The sequence below is a fragment of the Perca fluviatilis genome, chromosome 4, assembly GCF_010015445.1.
Source record: "Perca fluviatilis chromosome 4, GENO_Pfluv_1.0, whole genome shotgun sequence".
Lineage (NCBI taxonomy): Eukaryota > Metazoa > Chordata > Actinopteri > Perciformes > Percidae > Perca > Perca fluviatilis.
Window position 1 is genome coordinate 23,189,961 of NC_053115.1, and position 24,264 is coordinate 23,214,224.

The following is a 24,264-nucleotide window of genomic DNA, read 5'->3' on the forward strand; positions in this document are numbered from 1 at the left end:
ATATCTGTCCCACTGACAACTTTTTAACATTGAAAGTAGGGAGCGCTGGCCGGGTTGGCTCAGTGGGTAGAGCAGGCGCACATCTACTTAGAGGTTTATGCCACGACGCAGAGGTCCAGGGTTCGTATCCGACCTGTGACGATTTCCTGCATGTCTTCCCCCTCTCCCTCCCCTTTGTCACCTAGCTGTCCTGTCAATTAAAGGCTGAAAAGCCCCCAAAAAATAAATAAAAAAGACGGTAGGGAGCGACCGATACTGGTTTTTCAGGGCCGATACCGATTGTTATTAGTTAATGACCGATAACCGATATTTGAAACCGATATGCATCTACAGTGAAAATGTCAAAATTAAGATTTTGGAATGTTACAAACTCCAACACAAAACTTTGTTTAAATGCTTTAAGCAATTATTTAATAAATTACAATTTTCATCATAATACCCAGTAAAAGATAGTCAGATAGTGTTGTGGGCGGGGCATTACGTCAGACTCAGTGGTGAGTGAAACCGTAGCAGAGGGACAGACACAGAGCTGTAGCGCAGCCAAAGTAGCACACTTTTTTAATCAATTAACTTTATCAGTTATCAGGCAGATAAAACGCTGATACAGATAATCTGCAAACTGCCAAAAAACAGGCCTATAATCTATCCCCAATTAAAGCTGTGGTAGCAATTATTAGGAGCAGTTAACATAACATTTTTCACGTCAAAACATACAGGAGTTGCTTTTTCTGTAAGTTGACTTTTAAGCTCAGTAAAATTAATATGTCTAACTTATTGGTCATCATATCCTCATTATTATTAATTCCTCTGAAGTTTTATATCTTCTGAAAGCACCAATCGTCATCCCACAAACATGTTTATATGATTATTGAAGTATTAGGTTATAGATATCATGACAGTATCACCCAATACTAAAAGACAACCAAGATGCTCACTAAGAAAAGAGAGAATTGTCCTTAAGAAATATATATTTCTCCATTTCAAGGATGAAACTTTGTTGTCCTCCACAACATCCTAAGTCAGGGTAAAGTTTCGATTACAGCAGCATGCAGCGATGCAGCAACACTGATGGTGTTACTATTTCACAAAAGTCATTTAAAACGGAACACATTCATCCATGCTCTTAATTTGAAGTCATTCTGCTCAACATGAGTATTACAGGCTGCTCTTGTCAACAACATATACTGGACAGCCCTCAAATGTAACACACATGGGTATGCTTAGTGTTGCTCTGATATACTGAGTTATTTTGCCTTGGGTCATTCAGAAGAAATCACACTATGCAGTTACCTAATTGTGTAAGCAGCTCTAAGGTTGTTTCATTTGGGGAATTTCAGTATCAAATCTGACTTGTAAAACTTGTCTTTTGTCTGGATTCTGAAAGACCTGTGTGACGTTAGACCTTTACTACTGGTATCAGTGAAGCCCACAGATTGCATAAACTTGAGTGCCATGCTGTGTGTGTATGTGTTTGTCTTTAAGACAAAAAGTGGACGACAATACGGAGCATATCGTATTTGCTAATACTTTGGATCCTACGTTGTGCTCATGGTAGTCTGTAATTAATATTGGACTTAAAAACACCCTACAATGTACAGTAACAGTCCGTGTTGTCCTCCACATCCCCACTCTGCTGTTTTCTGTTTAATAATGTCATTGCCAGAGTGAAGACAAGTTCTGCTGTTCTCATTCGGTATCAGCAAGTAAACAAAATTCAGGAGTTGCACTCGGTCAGCCAAATAAAGGTATCTGTGCATCTGGAGCAGCCATAATACTGATGTCGGATAAAATTCACCTCCAGGCTGACAAAGAAAGGTTTATGTTACACAGCAAATCCCTACCAAAACCTGCTGGCACTAACACAGAAAAATAACTGTTTCTTCTAAATAAAAACATATTTTAGCTTGTACAGCTACGTTATCCATATTTGGATTTACAGCTGATATACTGTATATACCCATGGAGCCATATTTTGGAAATAATAGAAATATGTTTTTATTAGCATCAAAGTGATTGACCTTTTTGACTGTTGATATTCGACTCGAGGTGATAGTGCTTAATTCTTTTCATTTATGCTTTTGTGTAATAACATTAACCCTTCTTTGTTCTTTACAGGGAGAAAAAACAGAAAATACATGATATTAAAAACAACATTAAAGAAGCTATAGAGGTAAGAATGTTTTGTAGTGCTTTTCCCTCAATATTGGGAGCAATGATGACAGATTTGCTAAAAGGTTACAACCTGGAGTCCACAATGCCGTCTGTTTGTCATAAAGTCAAAAAAGATTACGGATGTTCTGCATAAAAGAACTTTACTTAACAACAGATTTTCTGAATGCTTTTAAAATACTGAGTAATCAGTATTTAGTAATCAGAAAACTTCATGCAGCACTTTACCTTCAAAATAAACATGTAGCTCATTAAAATGAAGCTCTCTATGTCGTGTGGATGTAAAGGAGCTTTAAGACGTAAATGTAAACTAAAAAGGGTTGAATATTAACCCTGTTGTGGGTTTTTCTAACAAATTATTGTATTAAGTTTTCTTCTTCTCTTTCCACCATCCAGACGATTGTAGCTGCCATGACTACGCTCACACCGCCATGCCAGTTAGCCTGTCCTGCAAACAAATGCCGAATCGATTATGTCCTGAACCAAGTAAACCAGAAGGATTTTGAGTTTCCTTCGGTAAGTTGCACCTTCAATCCTTGGGATCTATTGACTCTCTGACTTCTGCACTACTTTGTTTCCTTTTTTCAACTGCAAGTCCCATTTTATACTAATAATCTCTTAGTCTAATGTCATCTGGATGCCTGTTCAAGTGTAGTATCATTAAAGTATCTCATCTTATTACCAAAGGTAGTATTTGGCAACAATTTTGATAGTCAACTAATTATTTAAGTAATACTTTTAAAACAAAAATCCCAAAACGTCTATGGTTTCATCTATGATATTTAACTGAACTGGATTTTGGACTGCTGGTTGGAAAAAACAAGACATTTTCCACTGTTTTCTTTTAAACATTAAATAGACCATATAATATATTCGTTAAAATAATGGGTAGATTAATTGATAATGAAAATAATGCTCAATTAGTTGAAGCCCTAAACTTATACCCCTTTCCTACTTGCCAAAAAACCCACAAACACCCACTAACATCTGGCTTTTGTCTGTCGTGGGATTACAAGATTACAAGCGGCATTCACTCCTGGGGACAAATGACTGCACTAGCCACAGTATTTATCAGGTCCAGCTTCTATCGGCAGTGATGAAAACGTGACACCCGGGTGGACATGTAAATTTTCGCTCCTTTTCCGACGTGATGCTATGATGTGCGTCGTCTCCAGTGGGAACCTTTGTTATCTCAGCCACAAATTCTGTCTGTCTCCCTCCAAGCAGCGCTCGCACATCGTCCTAAATTAGTCGGCCAGGAGTTTAAAAGAGAGACTGAATAAGTGAGTAGATATATATAAAAAAAAGTTTTCCGGTGCGTATGTGACATTGAACGTGACACACAAGAAAGAAAAACAGATAGGCATACTTGTCTGCTAGCTATTGCCTATTTTTGCCTGTATACAACACATATATACACGCTTATTTTGGTGGGAAAATGTTTTAGAATTGAGGCTTTAAACAGTTGCAAATCTTAATCACAGTCTAGTTTGTCTATGTACTATTTTTCAGCTTCCATTTTTTTATACATGTTTTTATTTTTTCAGATGTTTGTTGTGAAATTGGTCTCAATGTCTCATTATAACTGCTTTTAAACGTCATGGAGTTACCATATCTAGCCAGCCATGCAGGTCCCCTGGCAATTTGTGCTATAGATGAGTATGGTACCTCCCATGGCAGCCTTTATGAGTCCGCCCTGTGTGTTTGCACAGTGATTAGGTAATTCGCAGGTGTGCTTCCGCTTGGGAGGCTGTCATTGAATGAGCCTCTCACCTGAGAGATCCACACTGCCTATTAACACTGATTGTCTGTAATAACCCTAAATGTGTCTAGAGGGACCTGTCCTCCAGAAACACTGAGACTGAGATGGATTCCCCCCCCCTGAGCTGGAGTCTGCTCCCAGCGGCCTCTCAGAGACTCACTGCATTGTCAGATATGGTAATAAGACCATAACTGATTATGATCAAACTTTTCGATTTAGCTGAAACAATCAGTCGAGTAATGGATTAGTTGATCGACAGCAAACAAAGTATGTGACAGTTTTGATGATTTATTTAACATTCCCCCCTTCTTAAAAGTGATAATTCTCAAAAAATGTAATATTTTGGGGTTTGGGACTGCTGGTCGAACAAAACCAGACATTTGAACACGCCATGTTGTGCTTTAGGAAATTGTGATAAACCAAGTAATCAAGAAAATAATCAGCAGATTAATAGATAATGAAAAAGATCATTAGTTGCAGCTATGTTTAAAAAAAAACAAAAACAAACAAACAACACATAATGTTTGGTATTTTTCAGTATATCAATAAAAGATCATGACCAGCAGTTCAAAACCCCAAATAAATCAAACTATGATGATTTATTTGAAATCTTAGTCAACATCAAAGGGTTTTCAAAGATAAAAGCATGCACATCTGGATACTTTGAGTTGATATGTTGGTCTAAAAGAAGCATGTTTCTCAAATGTAAAGAGTGATATGTAGCTTTAACCAATCAGTGGAACAAACATTTAGAGACTAGAAATTACATTTAAGCTGTTTTTTTAATATGGGAAAGGTTACGTATAGAGGAAGAAGAACACTGTGTGCTCCCTGTTTTTTTCCCAGCAGGATAGCTTCAATGTTTAAACTGGTTGTTTCCACCATATAGCTTTGTCTTTAGCAGCTGAGTTTCCAGTAAAAAGTGAGTGTATTTGCGTGTAAGCAAAAGGAGGTCTCCTGATATTGTCTCTGCAACTTCATGGCAAATTTATCATGCGGGCCTCTTTCAAGCTGTCAGTCAGTCACTTCCACTGAAGAGGGAAAGACCAGCACTCACTTTGATCTGAAACCGAGTTTTTCATGTGGGGTTTGGAGGGTTACAGCACGGTAACAGTTGTTATTTTAGATAGTGATTTCAGCACAATGATGGCTGGTTACCTAAAGCAACGTTTAATAGAGCATCGGTTCCCAGAAGCAAAAGGTTTGGCTTTCGATTCTGCCCGTGGATGGGTGGTTGTTCAGGAAAGAGAATACAGCATAAAACTAGTTTATAGGCTCAGCCTCTCCTCCAACTCTTCCACCCGCCTCCTTCTCAGCCCGCTCCCCCTCGCCTGGCCTTAGGGCCCACTGGAAACCAGTTGAACTGGTTGACTCTGCCTTTAGCAGAGGAGAAAGAGAGCAAGAGAAAATAAGCACCAAGGCCAAGATTGAATCTCCAAAGTCTTGATTTCCTTTCAAGCTTCATTTCTAATCAGTAATCCTTGTTATTATTCATAAAAAAAAAAGTCTCCTTAAATGTTAATAATGAAATGGATTATGGCCTTTATGCAAGATACATTTTTTTAACTCAGACCAATTGCTGCCATGCCCACCTCGATGCTCTCAGTGTAGTGCAGTGACAAGTCATCGTAGTCAAGTTAGAAGTTAGTCAAGTGAATTTTATTTACTGTGAATAGCTGGCTTTTATTTTTTTATTATTTGTTTTTTTTACAACATAACTGTTCATAAAAATCCTTGATATGGTTCAGGAGAAACCACAAAAAAATCCTTCAACAGGAAAAAAAGACATGAAGTAGATATATAAACAGAATCACTCTCTGAACCAACGTCATGCTGTAGCAATGTTTTGAACGTTGCTTCAAAACTATGAAGGGCATTTCTTTATGCATTTCCTATGTCTGAAAGAGTTGAAAAGAGCGAGATTTGCCCCAAAAAACTTTGAATAGCTCAGAAAAAAAAAAAATATATATATATATATATATATATATATATATAATTAATATTTTAAATTTTAAAACCTCAATCCCTACATACAATATCAGGGATATGCAACTTCTAATATATCACCTGGTAGATTACTCAAATTACATTTTCCTCAGCTTCATTTTATTAATGCAGTTTAATTCAAATTGAAGCGTATAATTTTGCAGCGTGTTTTTAGAGCGCTGACTTTTTTCACACAGGATCTCAAAGTAGCTATACATAGGTAATTGGTTAACTCATTGATCAACTTGCATTTCCTCAGCTTGTATACTAAGTTATACCACTCTGTCTGTAAACCAAACCCCCTTGTACCCCCTCTTGTTTTGTAATATGATAAGAAAATATAACTGACAAACAACTCTGCTAGTTTGAAACCTCGTCCCATTTATCCACCTCAGACATCACATCTGCTTTTCCAAACTTGTGTATATCTGTCGGTAACATGGTTGTCACTGCAAAACCTGCATACTCTCAGTTACATCAAGTATTTTAAGGGTATGCAGTAAAACTCTATAACTCCTAATGGCTTGTTTGTGCTTGATCAGGTTGTATGTGACCAAGTTCAGGTCGTAGTGAAGGGATAGGCCCCTGTGTAGTGACAGCCAAGCCTTGTGTCCTTACAAAGCTCTCCATTTCTTCATGAACTCGGTGAACTGTTGTGTTTCCTGCCTCTGTCAGAGCCCGCTCATCTGCTGCTCCTCTCCGAGTCGGCCTTCAACTACAAACTGAGCCAGGGTGTATCACTGCCTCCCTTCATCTGTCCTTAATGTTTTCACCAACTGAGACTCGGACAGGAAATACCGTTTTAAGCCAGGGACACAGATATCATCCAAAGATACCAACCAGCAACAAGGTTTTCCTATATTGCCATCCACCAATGTGTAAAGTCGATCATTTGTTGTGTGCTGCATTCGGTATAGTTTATGTATGATGATGAACAACTTTTTAACACCATTTCTCTTCAAACGTGTGAATGAGCAACCTGCAGTTTTACACTTGGTTTTTATTCGTGTCTGTAAGTTTGAAGGCCAGGGATGGGGGGCGAACTTTGCATCGTGTTCAGTGGGTCTTCACTGTAACAGCATTTCTTCTTCTCTTTTATTTTCTCTTCTCTCTCAAAAACCTAGAGAATAATGCTCTGCAAGATTCTTGTTTTACTGACACACTCTTTTTGTGATTTCAGGGATCCTAAAACGAGAGCCTGACTCCCAGTTATTTCTGTTGTGGTATGCTGTTGATACAAACCCCTCTTTCTCTTTCCAGGAGTTTTATGACCATGCAAAGATCCTCTGGCAGGACATGGGTGTGCGGTCCTGCTGGGAAAGGTCCAACGAATATCAACTCATCGACTGCGCACAATAGTAAGTCTCTTTTTTTATCATCAATCAATCAACATTTATTTATATAGCAATTTACAGCAACCAGCAGGTATCCAAAGTGCTTTACATCAAGGACCAATAATAAAACAACATAACATACAATAAAAAGAATGAAACATAGAAAACTAAAATGAGAAAAAGGTTGCATAGAAACAGGAGGAGGAGAGGGAAATTGTCACACCACTACTACGTACTAAAAGCCATTCTAAGTAAATAAGGTTTGCGTTTTGATCCAAAAAGAGCTACATCTGTAATAGTGCGAATGTCAAGGAGTAACTTGTTCCAGAGTTATATCCCCTTACATTTTTTTTTAACCTTCATACATACATGTTAGCCTGGTTGTCTTTGAATTCAGAACAGGATTATAATTAGGCTAGATGTTGTTTGTAGAGCAGCAACAGTAATGTTTACAACAGCAAAGTCACAATAAAAAAAACTCTAACCCTCACTGGAAACATTCTAAAATGTCAATAACATAAATAATGTTCTTGACATCAAAATACTGAGTCAAGTTCAGAAAAAATGCAGATTCAAGAGATTTATGTGTCACAGACATCAGTCAGTATCAGTCATTCATCCTGTCCAGTGACGTCATCCACGTGCATAATAATTAGCCTTGTGAAATTACAGCTGAACGAGAGAGAAGGGGCTGGTTTGTCTCAATTTATAAGAATTTGCAAAGATAAACAGACTTTTGTGAAAAGCTTTTGTTTTAGCTTGTCACAATTCGTTATTAGCCAAGCTAGCGCGCTGTGCTTGTGTAAAACATAACGACAGTGGATGAAAAATATCCCTTTTTAAATATGTCTACATGTTTATACTTGTTCAACAGGTGTATTGACTTTTTACTCGTGAAGGATTTATTGCACTTAATTAGGCTACGCTCAGCCCCGACAGAGAGCAGGGTGAGGCTGCAGCGTGATAATAAATACTACAGTTTTGGTACCCATCCCTAAATAAAATGATTTTCCTTATTCATTGCGTTTCAGGCGACGTGTTCATCGCACATATTCAAATCGCGCTGACAATAAAAATACGATTTAGCTGGCAGCACGCTGTGGGGTGTTTGGTCGTTTTAGCATGTGGTGAGGGCAAAGTGTCAGTGCATGCTGCGCTGCACACACAGTGTGTCTGTTGTAACTAGTGCATAGTGCAATACAACATAGAGAATAAACTAGCATGTTCATTGTTATGTAGAAACATGTAATCCAGTGCAAAAGTGTTGCTCATTGATGTGCTTTTAATAGTTATTAGCCATGCTGGAGGCTTGGCACTAGGGATGGCAATGTTGGTCTGTCAGTCCACCACTCTGGTCCAGACAGAAATATCTCAACAACTATTGGATGGACTGCCATGGAATTTGGTACACAGGATCTTTTCATGGGATCTATTGACAATAAGAAAAATAGAGATTATCACTAGATTTATCGTTATCTATTTTGTAGTGCTTGATAGGGGCCTCACGATACGATATCATCACAATACTTATGTCACGATACGATATTATTCCGATTTTAAACATATTGCATTATTCTGCGATAAATTGCAATTTCTTACCTTTTTCCAACTTCAGATTTTTCCCAATTATGTCCCCAAAATGAAACCTTGTCAACATCTGTTTTATCTAAAAAGATAAATTTCTCTGTTTGTTCATCTCACTTCAACTGTATTGCTGCAAAATGGGATTGTCAATCAGAAAAACTGACCAATATAATAATAGAGAGTTACTTGGCACCATACTATGCTGCATTGATTTGTCACAAAGGCTGAGACATGTTATTTTTTTTCCCCAAAAATCTTCCTCGACCCGGCACTCCCTCCTTTGTTTCAAAACTCTTGCGTTCTTTCTTTTCTGGTATTTTTTTTTATCCGCCTTTTGATCTCAGTCAGGCCTGCCTCTGTTATAAGGCATGCAGTGGTCACAAGAAGCCAGAGCTCTTGGAGGGCGAAGGCTTGCCGACTCTCTCTCTCTCGTGTGTGTGTGTGTGTGTGTGCCTTTGTGTACAGTATGTGCTGGTGCTTCAACATGCATGTGTGCTTGCATAAGAAGTAAAAGTCCTGCATTCAAACTCATTCTTAAGTAAAAGCACACTAATAGTAACAGGAAAATGTACTTAAAGTATGAAAAATAAAAGTACTTATTCTGCTGAAACATTTCCCCTGTGAGTGGCATATTATAACATTATGAAATTATAATACTGAGCTATCAATTTGTAAGTAACATTACACTGTCGTAGCTGGTCGAGGCGGAGATGGTTTTGACTACGTTATGTAAAGTTAGGAAGTTTAGTCCAGTTGTTCCCGACCTAGGGGTCGGGCCCCTCCCAAAGGATCACAAGATAAATCTGGGTGGTCATGAGATGATTAATGGGGGTTGGAAAAATAGAGAAGACTAAGTTCTGCCATAGAACTTTGTTTTCTTAATTGGAACTTTTCTGTAGTATTTTTCTTTCTTTTTTTGGTGAATTATTGAGTCCGATGAAAATTTAAATGAAACCACCTGAGAAATCATTGTTGAATGTGAAATCATTCTTTGTTGAACCTGCTGCTAACTAGTTAGCTGAAAACTAACTGGTAGCTACAGCTCTCAAATAATGTTAGTGGAATAAAAAGTAGAATACTTCCCTCTAAAAATGTAGAGATATATGAAATAGAGAAAGAGAGGGCTTCCCTGCATTGCGGGATCTCCTCTCCTCTCCTCTCCTCTCCTCTCCTCTCCTCTCCTCTCCTCTCTCCCACACCCAGCAGCCCCAGTGTTATGGATGAGATGCTGGGCTGGGTGGCCAGACCGGAAGTGCTCCCCTCCCCCCTCTGTGTGCTTATGTAAACGGAGAAGCAGAGAAAAAGAGAGGGGAGCGCTATTTTTAACCCAGGCAGGCTGCAGAAGGAGAAAGAATGAGCGAGTGTGTTAGGAGAGAGACAACTTCAGCATTGTTGATGAAGGTTGTTATCATTAAATGAAAATGTCAGCCTTAGATAGCGCGGGAAACGTCAGGGCCACCCCATCCACCCCCGCCTCTTTAAAAAAAACACTTATCATCCGATTCATGTCATGATAAAAAATAAAAGGGAAGAAGAAGTTGCCGGGCCGGTCATGCTTTGTTGTCTCTGTCCGATGAGAAGGAAGTCACTGAAGCTTCCCTGGCTGTGTTTTTGCCTCATCATGCTCCTTTTATGATGTGTTATTGTTGTTTTCTATCAACACTTCCTGACACCTTGTATGGTCACACACTTTGTTTGCTAGGATGTTGTTCTCCTTGATTACATGAGGATGTGTTGTGTTCGGTCGACATTTTGTCCAGAGCCTGTTTCCAGTCTTCATGCTAAAGCTATGCTAACTAGGCCTGCACGATTAATCGTTCTAAAATCGCGATCTCGATTCACCCTGTTAGCGATTACATTTTTAAATGACTTCGATTTTAAAAAAAATGTATAGGACAGCTGAAGACATGAAAGGCAAGCAGTTAAAGAGTTTGCTAAGAAATCATTCTGTTTTTGATACTGTACTTAATTTGGCAATTGACAAACTCCATTTCTCTAGAGACTGAAGCTGTAGCTGCAGCATGTTGATAGACATGTTTTAATTATGTTAAGACATGTTCAAGGAGTTCTATGTCACTATTTTTGGTAGCCTACTGTACTTAAATGTCCAGTATGTACTTTATTTTCTTTATTCATTGAAGCCTCTATGTTTACAGGCTTGTGGTGATGCGCAATGTGCTATAGGTGCCAAAAAAACTTTTTTTGTTACTGCCAGTTTGTTTTGTTTTGTCATGGTTCATGTGTGCAACAAACATTACACTTCGTGAGAAATAAATCGTGACAGAGAATCGTGATATCAGTTCTAAGCTAAAAAAGCATATTTTTCCCCGAATCATGCAGGCCTAATGCTAACCAGCCACTGGCTGTAGCTTCATGTTTACTGTAGACATGAGCCTGGTATTATCTTTTCTTTTTCTACCTGTGATATGTTCTTAAATATGCAGTGAACAGTAACACATTGTATATTTGTTTAATGTGCAACGTATATGACATTTAAGGTGTCAGAGCAATTTATTGTTTCATTTGATTATATGAAGGACTTTTTGTCATGAGTTGGTAGCTTCTCTGGCCTGTTTAATGGCTTTGTAGCAGGTGTGGATTATAGTGAGATGTCCTACCTACTGGGGCTGCTCGATTATGGAAAAAAATATAATGACGATTATTTCGGTCAATATTGAAATCACGATAATTTAACAAGATTACTCGTTGAGTTCTGCAAAGATGTTGCAATTATTGAACTTAAAAAAACAGTGGAAAAAGTTAAATAAATCAACAGTAAAAAACACAACTGTGAAATTTGCCTTAATAATTTTCCTATTTAAACTTTATTTTTTAAGAAAATAAGAGTTTACTTGCAAAACGTAATGAGCTAAATAATTCTTTTTCTTGATTATTCTGTTTTTGTGATCATTGGGAGCCAAAATCATAATCGCAATTAAATTTCGATTAATTGCACAGCCCTACTACCTAGTCAGCCTTACTTTGCTTTATTAAGACTTAAAGAAGCTATATTCAGTAATTTTACAACACATTTTATTTTGTATCACAAACAGTACAATATACAGTATATTGTTATACTTTTTTCTCCAACCCTACAATTTATTAATAGTAGAGTTGACAAAAAAATAATAAAAAATGCCAAGTATTTGGTTCCAGCTTCTCAAATGTGAGAATTTGAGAGTAAATGATTATTTAATAATACAAATAACCATTAGTTGTCAGTTATATGGATACTTGTCTTACTATTATTATAAACCCAGCTTTGGGAAAAACGAGCTGTGGATTTTCTTGATTGTAATTTTTAGGCCTTACGCCGAGATTTTATTAAAGGCTTCAAGCCAACTTTATCAGAATAAATAGATTCATATATGGTATGAATATATTTAGCAGAACGATCCCTCACCAGATGTTTAGAGAAAATTGAGAATTGTGTATCTTGTGTAGCACGAGAGGAGGAACGTGACTGAACATCCCCATACATTCAGTATCGGAGTCTGTTTGTGTTATGTGTCGCTTGGCTGTGATACCAGCCGGTATTTATTATCCGTCGATTCTCTGAAATCTTGTCCCAGCGATAATGTGCCGGAGTCCCCCTGATTTACTTCTCTGGCATCCTCCCTCTCCGTTCTCCCTTCACTTCTCTCGCTTCTCCTTCCTCCCCCCTCTTTCTCTCTTTCTGTGAGGTGTAGTTGTGTTTCTGCAGGGACAGAAAATGCCTCAGATTGAGCCTCTGACTCATCGCGAGGAGAGAGAGAGAGAGAGAGAGAGAGAGAGAGAGAGAGAGAGAGAGAATTGCGGGATGGGCAAAGACAAACCGTATTTTTTGGGGGGTTGTAGTGTCATAACTTTAGCGTGGCGTGATTCTGAAATGGTTTGAAGCAGCAGACGTGCTCTCGTTGAGCTGGTGTGTAGCATGAGTCAGGGACATTTTGAAGTGTTTAAGGCGAGCGAGATGGTTCAGACAAACTGCTGCTGCAATCTCACTCTATTGTGATTTTCTGAATGCTGTGTGTGTTCAATGATTGGGCCGCTCCCAATGTGCCAGTGTTCCCAGTATTAGTTTTACTCATTTCTCTTACTGACAAATACTTACTGTATTTGTCTCTTTTTCAAACACTATTTGCCTATTTTTCTTTTTTTTCTCTTTCATGTAGCTGTTCAGTCTGGTCTTATGTTCTTCCCTTATTTTTTGTCTGTTTCATTCAGTGTTTTTTTCTCTCCGACTTTCTCTCCGTCTTGTCTTTTTTGTTGTTAATTTTTAAAAAAACAAGTTCATCAAAAATTTGTCATTTATTCTTCTTTTTTCCATCGATTCTTGACTTGATTAACCTGTTCTTTCTTTTTGGTTTCTGTCTCTTTGTGTTTGTCTTCCATTCTGTCCGTCTTTCTTTCTGTCTTTTCTTTCGTTAAGTCTTTGATTCTTTGTTCATTTTTCCCCTTCTTTTCTTAACTTCTTTGATTTGATTCTTTTCATCTTTGTTCCTTTTTTTTCTTTCTTTCTTGCACTTCTTCCTCCTCTGCATTTCTTTCTGTATCTCTTTGTTGCTCGCTCGGTTTCTCTCCCCCAATCATTCTTTCTTTTTCTCTTCTGTCTGTTGTTCGTTCTTTCTTCTTCTCTTCTCTCCCTGTCTGTCTCTCCCTCTTTCTGGCGTCACTCCAGTCAGCACAAGATTTGGAGCCGATTGTCTATTTATAGCGCCTGTGGTTCTGTCGCCATGACAACCAAGCTGGAGGCCAGGGTGCCAGGGAGCTATTTTTGGAGCAGCGCTGTAATGTCAGCCTTCTCTCTCTTTTATTTCCTCCTCTTTCTCTGTGTGTGTGTGTGTGTGTGTGTGTGTGTGTGTGTGTGTGTGTGTGTGTGTGTGTGTGTGTGTGTGTGTGTGTGTGTGTGTGTGTGTGTGTGTGTGTGTGTGTGTGTGTGTGTGTGTGTGTGTGTGTGTGTGTGTGTGTGTGGGTGGGTGGGTGGGTGGGTGGGTATCGGCTAGTGAAGCTTTTGGTTTGGTCGGCTCTCAATGTGAAGCGTTAACATACAAAGAAGCAGTAAAGCCCCTCGACTCGTTCCGCTTGGCGGGCCGTGCACAATCTTTTCCCTTCTTGAGAAAGCGCCAATACCATTTTCTGACTTTTCTGACGTAGTGATTCTGAGGCTTGTGAAGCTTCAGTTTTCTCTTGTGCAGAGTCCGATTTTCAGTATCTTGAAAAGACAGATTCAAGTGTTTTTAAAGTCACTGTTTGCAGTGCTTAAACTGGAATTTGCTTTGAATTTCCAAGTTGTGCAATTTAGCTTCACAACTTTATGATAATGGTACAGTTTAATGAACTTCTTGTTGAGGAAGAATTAGTAAAAGCTGCTCTTTTTAGGGCATTTAGTTACATGTTTCCTTTTACATGTAGGCTTATGGTCTTAACAAGGGTAAGGGCTATATGAAATAAATGAATTAAACTATTTTGGATTTAATAGTGACTCATCGCAGATGTATCTAAGGACGATCTATATTGTCCTTTTCTATTTTTTTTATCCTCCTACCTGATACTTAGTTTTCTTTATGTAACATGAACAATTGCACTTTTTATGCTGAGCTTCTTAGCCAAATTTGACTGGGTTTGCTTTTTGACAGAAATATTACATTTGTTTTCTTTGTTGATGAGCAAGCCTTTGTTTGAGATGATTTTATTGTTCTTTTAAAAGGAGATGATGTGAACATAAGAATAATTTGCTTGTTGAACTTTGAAAATCTGGGAGACATAAATGGATTTTGGCATATGTAGAAAGAGGCACTTTTAAGGGAGTTAATTGTGTGTGTGTGTGTGTGTGTGTGTCACATTAAACCCTGCAAGACACATTTACACTAAATATTGTTATTCCAATTAATTTCTTTTTAAATCAATGACATTACCAAAAGCTTTTATAATATGTTCACATGAAGTGGATATTAAATTAAACGGTCAGTAACTTGAAACATTCCTCTTAAACATGCTCATGTTATCTTATTTATAAAGTATATGATTTTTTTTTTTAATCCAAGCAATTAAGGATCCCTTACTCAGCATATTTTCCAGTCCAGCTGTTGGTGTGGAGGCCAGACGTGTCGACCCTGTTGTGCGGCTCAGAGTAGCCTAATCCCCGTATAGAGCTGAAGATGTATACTAGCTCATAATCAGGGTAATCCTTTGTCCTAATACTGCCACTTTAACCAGATGAATACATTATAGGATAGGGGTTATCAGCTTTGTTGTACGCTGCTGTTGATGCTGTAGCCTGTTATGTCCTTCAACATGGAAAGATCTCAGATTGATATTTGATTGTTAGGGAATTATTGCCACAGAAATCTTTTTTATTTGCAACCTAATGCTGTTATTGAGGTGAAGACGACTTGTTTCAGTACATAAATTCCTCTTTTTAATTTTCAAGTTTGTAAAGGGGATATATTTAAAAAAATTTGCTGTTTGTGGAAGTATAGTAGTAGTGGATATTTTCAGAAGAAGCTTTAGCGTCTACATAAATAAAGAAAAGAAGAAAGTTGTGAAATTACATTTTGTAGGCTTTTTATTTTTTCGGAAATTGTTAAGTCAGAATTTTGCGTTAAGTCTAAACTGGTGAGAAGAGAAAAGTGTCCATGGTTGTTTATGTTTATATACCAATAAAATCATTACATTCAAATTCTTTTTTTTTATGTATATAAAAATTTGTCCATTTTTGTTTGTCCTACATTAAACCCCCCAACAAAAATGATGCCAAAGTTAAAAAAGGAGTAAAAAGTTATAAAAAGGTACTTTATCTTTTCTTGTAAATATGCTGGGTTATTTTCACTCACCAGACAAGAGTCCTGTGTATATTTCCAGAGTTTAAGTCAGCCTGTCTGCCACCCCAGAATAACCCTGAAAGGTTATTCATAACACAGCACACCTCTCTGTTACTGGGGCAGCCACTATTTTTTAGTTCAACTTACTAGGCACGGTTATTATTGGCACTTCTCCTATTAATAGGGAGAACTGCTAAAAACTGAGCGATGTGTTTGTCCTGGGCGTGTTGCCGCCTCAGACCGGAGCTGTAGATAAACAAGAGTTTGGCCTCGGCAGATGTCGGTCGCTGTGTGTGTGTGTGTGTGTGTGTGTGTGTGTGTGTGTGTGTGTGTGTGTGTGTGTGTGTGTGTGTGTGTGTGTGTGTGTGTGTGTGTGTGTGTGTGTGTGTGTGTGTGTGTGTGTGTGTGTGTGTGTGTGTGTGTGTGTGTGTGTGTGTGTGTGTGTGTGTGTGTGTGTGTTCTATATGAATATCTGTGTGTGTAGAGATATGCACATGGGTATATCTTTGTTCCCCAAACTGTTTGTCCTCTTCTGTTTCTCTTTCAGCCTCATACGGCTCTCTTCTTCCTGACTCAAGTGTCTTTTCCCTTTGTCTGTCCATCTGTCTGTCCTGTCCTGTCCTGTAACGTCCACAGACCCAGCCCCCTGTTCCTCTGTGTGTTACCTGCAGCCCTCCTGTCACATTTCACCCCTGCCTGCCACATTCCTAGTTATCTCAGAGGGGGTTACATACCTTTGCCCTGAGAGGCAGCTACAATTAAGCGTCTTGCCTTTCTAGTTGTAAGAATGGTGGGCAGACGATGAGTCACACCAGACAGCCGTGCAGAAATCAAACAGGGTGGGAAATGAGTACGTTTGTCTGTTAGCAGCCAACTTAAAAAAAGTGGTTCACAGCCTGTTTTGTTTTTGTGTTTTTCTTTTTTTTTCTTTTTTTTAGGAAATGGATGGAGTTGGTAAGCGTTGCCCTGATGTATCTTGTCTTGTCAGTTTAGTTATTGCCACGTAAACAATCACTTCACTCATTATTATTATTATTATTATTACAACAATACTTTTTACTTTTTTGGTGCAAATGAGCGCCTCTGCTTTGTGATCCTGAAGCTTAATATTATATTTCATAAAAATGTAAACTTAAATAATTTTCTTACATTAGTAGAGGCACTCTGTATTTCAGTTGAGGCGGTGCACCTCGGCTATAATAAACTGCCGGAAACCTTGCATTAAACATAAAGCAATGTATTACTACTGTTATATCTACTTGTTTTGATCCATTTACCAGAAAGTGTTTTACCTTTTTACCTTTTTTTTTTAAATTTGAAATCATTTTTAGAGGCCTGTCGAAAATGTTAGATATGTAGTAATATCACAAGGAAATACAACAAAGATTACAGGCAATTCTGAAAAAAAATAATAATAGTGTTGCGAAGCAAAAATTAGTTTTTTTTCTGATTTTCTATCACTTTGTCATTGCAAGTAATCAGGCACTTGTTGTCATTGGACGATATTCTTTACAAAGAGTATGACTTAAACAGTGGTTGGTAAATTAACCGAAATTGTTAAATAGGAAAAGCAAATAAATAAAATGTAACTCAATCCTGTTTCCACCATGGCCTGCCAGTCAGTCTGCTGTAGTTTATGTTCCTCTTTATCCACAAAACTGACTTGAGATGGCACTTTTGATCACGATGGAATTGAAAACTCAGTCAGGCAGGTAGTTTACCTATCAATAACACGTTTGTGATTTTTACTTTGTTGTTCATGTTTTAATGTTCTGTGTCTTGCATGTGTGGTCTCAGAAAGGAATTGTATTGGTCTTCATATTGCAATAGTTGTGGGCCTGTGTAAGACATGACCAAATTGAATTCAGGGTCTTTGCAGGAGCTTTCTCTGTAAATGTTTACCAATCTTTAACAGGAGACCATTAATGATAGGACAATTCTAGTAACTTAAATTCCGTGAATGATATTAACCCTATAAGACTTATTTAAAATCCGCCGTGTAAGTGCTTCTGTAGATGGTTCTCTTTGCTGCTAACATGTAGTTGCTTCACCCTTCATACGATAGTTGCCACTTTAGCTTAAAGATGATCACCAAATTCCTCTGAGTGTTGCAGCATTCGCCCGACTTCAGCCCACTCCTCTTTCCACTATCGGAGCGAAGCAATTCCTGTTCTTCTTCCTACACAATGTTTCTTCTGTACATCTGAAAGTACTGTCAGGACTGCAGGGACATTAAAAACTCTGGCTTTTTTGTCTGTATTTGTGTATATCCTGTAACATAATCCAGCAAACTCAGTCTGCTCGTCTAACGTATTGGACATGAGGAGGAATGTTTAGTCAGTTGGTTTAACAAAGACTTTAACAAAGACTCACTTCTTCATCCCGGGATGACATGACAGAAATGCTGTGTTTCCTTGACAGATGCTCATATAAAAGTTTCTTTCTTTGGGCCTGTTTTGAGTCCTGACTTGTTGCAGCAGACACCCCCCAGTAGGTAACCCTGATACAGTCATTACGAAAGCTAACACACACCTTGAAAAGCAGTAGTTATGTAGGCCAGTTCATCGGAACAATTAACATTAATTTGGGTAGGAGCTCTGCAAATCTGATCTCACTGTAGTAGGCCTGCCTTCACACACACACATGCACGCACACACACACACACACACACCGATGTGCACATACAAACACCTCTCCTCCTGTGGAAGTATTACTACAGCAGCTCCATTGATGAAGCTTCTCTGGTCTGACAGAGCAAACGGCTGCTGGTGACTCAGACCGGCTGCTTCTGATGTCAGTGTGAATTAAAACACACGCCACCTGGTGGCTGCTCAGGGACCGCTGTCCTCCATCTTTCTCTTGCTCCCACTTGTGTGTGTGTCTGTCTGTGTCTGTGTATGTCAAAAGTGTCCAGTGTGGTTGCATCCACAACATAAATGTATTGCAAAGTTGCATTTGGCCAGTTGAAATGTTTTTCTCTGTTAGTATGTATATACTATTTTATAGTATTATTGTATTAGTATATTGTTATTATTGTATTGTTATTATTTGTCTGCAGCACAGCAGCTAAGATCTAACTGGCTGTATTTCTCCTTTCTCTTCGCAGCTTCTTAGACCGGGTCGATGTGGTCAGGCAGAATGACTACACACCCACTGATCAGGTGAGATGTTCAACACACCAAACACTTGCAATGTTATATTGAAGCACTCTGCCTGCATCTGTGCTCTATAGTGCTAAAACAATAAAGTCAATTAATTGTTTTGTAGATTGACAGTTGTTTTTAGAATCGATTAATCATTTATTAATGTATCAAGATAGTTTCAATTCAATTTTATTTATAGTATCAAATCATAACCGAGTTATCTCGAGACACTTTACAGATAGAGTAGATCTAGACCACACTCTATAAATTCCAAAACCCCAACAATTACAGTAATTCCCTCAAGAGCAGAGTGGCTATTGCGACAGTGGCAAGGAAAAACGCCCTTTTTTGACATGTCACAGCACAAAGACCACGGGTGTAGAGCTGTAACAATTCCAGATTTGACTGAACATTTAATTGTCTCAGAAATAATTGCGATTAACAATATAATTGTCAGTGTTAGTCAAATTTAAAAATTATTTATGGGTTACTTTTTCAAACAAAAATAAGTTTTGAATGAATCTCAGGATACATATTTTAGTTGTATCACTGTAATGTGACCCAAATAATGTAATAACACATTTAAAGTACACAGCCTATGAAGTAAACCACATCTGTTTATTATCATAAAACATCATATTTATTTTCTTAGATGAACATAAAATTGACTATTACCATCAACAGTTAAACCCCTTAAGGCTAATGTTAGCAATTAATTGCAGTTAAACAAAGAAATGGCAATTATGTAAATTAATTAGACAATTATGTAATATTTGTTACAGGCCTACACGGGTGTAGATCATAAAATGAATGATGGTTATACAAAGCTGGGAAATTGTGATGGCCATTTTTCACTGTTATCTGACATTTAAAGTCTGCTTTCTTTATACAATAGATGAACGGTCTATGAATTTAAGTTTAATCTGTAAATCATAACAGTACTTGTTGTCCATGAGTTTATTTTCTCCATATTCTTTCTTTTCCTGTTAATAATCCTGTCTTTAATAACTTGTTATCCTCCTCTTTTGACACTCTTATATCTACCTTCCTGACATCCCTCTTCTACATCTTCTGTTTTTAACCCTTGTGTTGACTTTGACACATTTTGTCACATTGACCCGTTTTCAATTTCTGTTTTATATCAGAAAATATGGGACGTAGAAATAATTGCTGAAAATGTGTACAAGAAAAATGTAACAATTTAAAACGTTGGAAAAAACAAACTGTGAAAAAAAGGCGTCGTAAAGGTTCAAGTTTTCAGGGTTGACGGGAAGACAACACAAGGGTTAAAGCCTTTTTCTTTCTATATTTTCTTTAAATATCTAACGCTGTTCTGTTCTGCCGCTATTTTTCAGGACCTGTTGAGATGCAGAGTACTGACATCTGGGATCTTCGAGACACGATTTCAAATAGACAAAGTCAATTTCCAGTGAGTTACCACAACGTTGAATTTATCGCCACGTGAGAAAAGTAACAGTCAAACAAGAAGTAGTTGAAGTTTATCCACAGATTATAAAGAAAAACCACCTACTCTGCAAGAAAAACATGGGAAGAGTAAATAATAAACCTCATGAATTCATGTGTTTTTACGAAATGTTTAACTTTGATTTGATTGCGAAGGTCTTGTTTCTCTTCACTATGCATCATTGTCATGTGATTCACGTCCCTTATTCAGTATTCAAAGTACTTTCTTTACAATGCAAATTCAACTTTTCACTTCATCCGTCTTACAGTATGTTCGATGTTGGCGGTCAGAGGGATGAACGTCGAAAATGGATCCAGTGTTTTAACGGTACAGCGTTTGTAGCTTGGACTGCTTTATTGTATGGATGAAATTATTCATGAATTACTGAAAAATAATCAGTGAACAGCAGTCATTGACTGATTCTTTTTTTTATTATTATTAATTTGTGTCCATTTGTTTTCTAGTTTTTGCCAGATGCATGTGTCTGTGTTTATTTTAATCTAAAGGTGTGGAGAGTGTTTGGTAGTTTCAACTCGTCTTTGTTGTGTTAATCGTAGCCTATGGTGTTTTGGTGTGTGTGGCACAGATGTGACAGCTATCATCTTTGTGGTGGCGAGTAGCAGCTACAACATGGTGATCAGAGAAGACAATCAGACCAACAGACTACAGGAAGCCCTCAACCTTTTCAAGAACATTTGGAACAACAGGTGAGAATCGTAGAAACTAGTAGTTTCTACTGTAGCGATAGAGACATGAAGGAATGACTGTTGGTTTGGTTTTTGATGATGTGCGTGATGTTTTTTTGTTTTTTTTTGCCACACTGATGATCGTAAACGACAAACCCAAGTAGATGTCAGTTCAGTTTCTCCTGTCTGACACTGTGGTTGAAATGCTGTTGATGAGTAGCACTGTGGCACTTTCTATAAGTGTGTTATACCTTTTTATACGGTCTTTTTCCTCTATTCGTCTTTTGAACCCAATTTTAGTTCTGTACTTTTTTTTTGTTTGTTTGTAAAAATAAATATTAAATGCCTTGTTGTCTTAAAAATAAAGCCACACATGCTTCAACTTGTACAACTGGGACCTTTAATGGCTGTTAATTTTACTCTGTTTAGATAGACTTCAAAAGTCTATTTCTTTGGTCACAGATTAAGACATTTCTGTTCAGTTTAAGTGTGCACCTTAATACCACAGTATCACTTCAGTGCTATTCAGTGGGGGTTCTAGACCATTTCAAATGAAGGGGGCCAGGCTGGGCGATTTTAGGGGTACCAAATATATTAAGCACAAGTGCTTAATATATTTAAGATTATATCTGTGGGGTTAAAAATGTATGAAAATATTTGCCACAGTTAGGGGGGCCAGATAGGGGTCTCTACGACTCAAAGCCTATTAAAACATAATGCCACTTGAAAAGCAGGGGCTCTCCAGCAAGTGACCTGTAATGTATTTTGTGTCCGAAACGAAAGTCCAAAGAAATCTGGCACTGAACTCGTTCTCCATTTCCCTCCACAGGTGGCTACGGACCATTTCAGTAATCCTCTTCCTGAACAAACAGGACCTGCTTGCTGAGAAGGTTTTGGCAGGGAAATCTAAAATTGAAGAGTATTTCCCAGAGTTTGCACGCTACACTACACCTGATGATGGTAAGAGTTGGACACTGATTTCTGTGGGTGTCCAATACATAACATATCCATTGTTCTGTGGTTGTAGCCGACCCATTGAAATGATTTAGTGTGGATGATGAGCCACATTGAGTCAAAATACAACAATCTAGTTAGAAATAAGCTCAGGATTAAACAGCATTTAGCTGTATGTTAACCAATACATGTAGTATAATAGTACATTATATCAGCTATCTGCCCATAATGTAAATGAAGGGCAGGATTAACATATAGAGAATACATTTTTTTTCCTTTTTATAAACAAAAAGTCATGACAAATAATTTTGGTCACAAGGTTTCATTAAGTAATCCTCATCATTGCCAGCTTTACCAGTAGCTCCTGTTCAGCAGGAGGAGTGATGTGTTTAATGGCTCAGTGCAGAAATGACTTTATTGTGACTCATTTCTTCTTCTCCAACAGCAATACCAGAGCCAGGTGAGGATCCCCGCGTCACAAGGGCAAAGTACTTCATTCGGGATGAGTTTCTGGTGTGTTTTACCTGCTTGTATTTTATCAATTTCATCATGTATGTTTCATATTTCCTGTTCACAGAACAGTGTATGTAACACAAGGAAAAAAACCTAAACTGACACATTTTGGTTGTTTTGGTTGTGTTTTCTATGTCCTAGTATGGCTATTTTACAGTTGATTTATACATTTATGTGGTGTCACTTCATTCCATTTTCACTCCTCTGTCTGACTCTTTCAAAAAAGGATTTCCTTCTTAATTTTGTTACACCATCAGTTAAGATGAGTTGGAAGATGTTTCACCAGCAATAGACTGAAACCATAGTGGATGAAGTAAATGAAGATGTTAGGTTTACTGTCGGCAGCTTTTCCAAACCTATATGAAAATTTTAATCTTTTGATACATTTAGATTTTTTTTTTTTTGGAATGTAAACTTGATAAAACCGACTTAAACATTAACAGTTGAATTGTAAGAAAAAATATTGCAACAGTATTCACTTTTATATAATTAACAGGGCTGTCGGGGTGAATCAGACATAAAAAGGTTTGGAGCCACTGATCTACACCACTAACCTGTCTGTACTTTTGTGTCTTTTTCAGAGGATCAGCACAGCCAGCGGGGACGGACGGCATTACTGTTACCCCCATTTCACCTGCGCCGTCGACACAGAAAACATCCGCCGCGTCTTCAGTGACTGTCGCGACATCATACAGAGGATGCACCTACGGCAGTACGAGCTCTTGTGATGGGCAGCGGCGTCCGGCCTACTTATCTACCTACCAACCTACCGATCTACCCGGCGTCACGGCCACTCAGCCAATCACGCCCCTCCACTTCCACCAACTTCACCAAACAACTGAGCCCTCCCCTCCAGCCTGATACAACTCCTATTTCTCCCGGTTACACGACTTCAGAAAAACAGAACAGTGGAAAGACTTTTTTTATATCTTTAAAAAAAGGAAACACTGCAAAGGATACACCAACATTAGCCAGGACTGACTGCTGTACTTACAGACTGGAATGCCTCAGTGCAGGCTATCCCTTATTTTATCTCTTTCTCTCTGTCATCAGATATATGAACACGCACACACTCGCAGGTACACACACGCACACTACAGCATAAGACATTCAGAGCCCTTAGGTTTTAATGTCTCCTATCGCACACACACTCAGACCCTTTTAAAACCAAGTCGTCCTGCTTTTACCAGTTGGCAGAGGCCGATTAAAAATAATGCTTTCTGAGAGAATTCTGAGAGAGGAGGAGTTCATTATTATTCACCGCGTGCTGAAGATGACGAAGGAGGAGGCGGAGGAGAAGAAGAGAACAATGGACGTGGAGGGAGGCAAACTGATTCAGAGGAGGACTGTGAGCCTTTTTGTTGCCCGAACAGACGGACTAATTGACTAACGGTTGCCTGTGGACGTGAGCGTGACTCGAACATAAGACCACACGGCTCACATGACCTGCTCTTCAAGAAACCAATGGAGGACAGACGGCGGAAAACAACAAACAAAAAAGGAAGAAAAAAAATAACATTCAATGCATACCAGTGAACTTCATGCAGTGCAAAAAATCCAAGCTATATATATATAGATATTTATATATGTGTGTATATAAATATATATATATATATATATAAATATAAATATATAAATATTATATATTCCTGTAATAACACAAATCAACTTTTAAGTTTTTGTTAGTTTTACCACATGTGTGTTGGTGTACACTGTGTGTGATCTGCCTTTGTGCACCATTTTAAACCCCAAACACACACACACATACACATACCCCCCCCCCTCCCCGCGCCCCCTGCTGCTATTTGACAACTACTCCACATATGGAAAATAAAGTTTAATTTAAAAAGGAAAAAAAACAACAC

General features: G+C 38.1%; 1 protein-coding gene across 1 annotated transcript in view; it reads left to right on the forward strand.

The window, feature by feature from the left end:
- LOC120557748 (guanine nucleotide-binding protein G(s) subunit alpha-like) overlaps nt 1-23,899 on the forward strand; it is a 31,411-nt gene extending 7,512 nt beyond the window's left edge. Inside the window, exons 3-12 of the mRNA XM_039798337.1 lie at nt 2,116-2,170; nt 2,566-2,685; nt 7,178-7,275; nt 18,745-18,799; nt 20,137-20,210; nt 20,515-20,573; nt 20,833-20,953; nt 21,762-21,892; nt 22,332-22,399; nt 22,981-23,899. Of these exons, the coding sequence (XP_039654271.1) occupies nt 2,116-2,170; nt 2,566-2,685; nt 7,178-7,275; nt 18,745-18,799; nt 20,137-20,210; nt 20,515-20,573; nt 20,833-20,953; nt 21,762-21,892; nt 22,332-22,399; nt 22,981-23,127 (928 nt within the window). The 3' untranslated portion in view covers nt 23,128-23,899. The remainder of the gene's footprint in view (nt 1-2,115; nt 2,171-2,565; nt 2,686-7,177; nt 7,276-18,744; nt 18,800-20,136; nt 20,211-20,514; nt 20,574-20,832; nt 20,954-21,761; nt 21,893-22,331; nt 22,400-22,980) is intronic.
- Nucleotides 23,900-24,264: the final 365 nt, after the last annotated feature.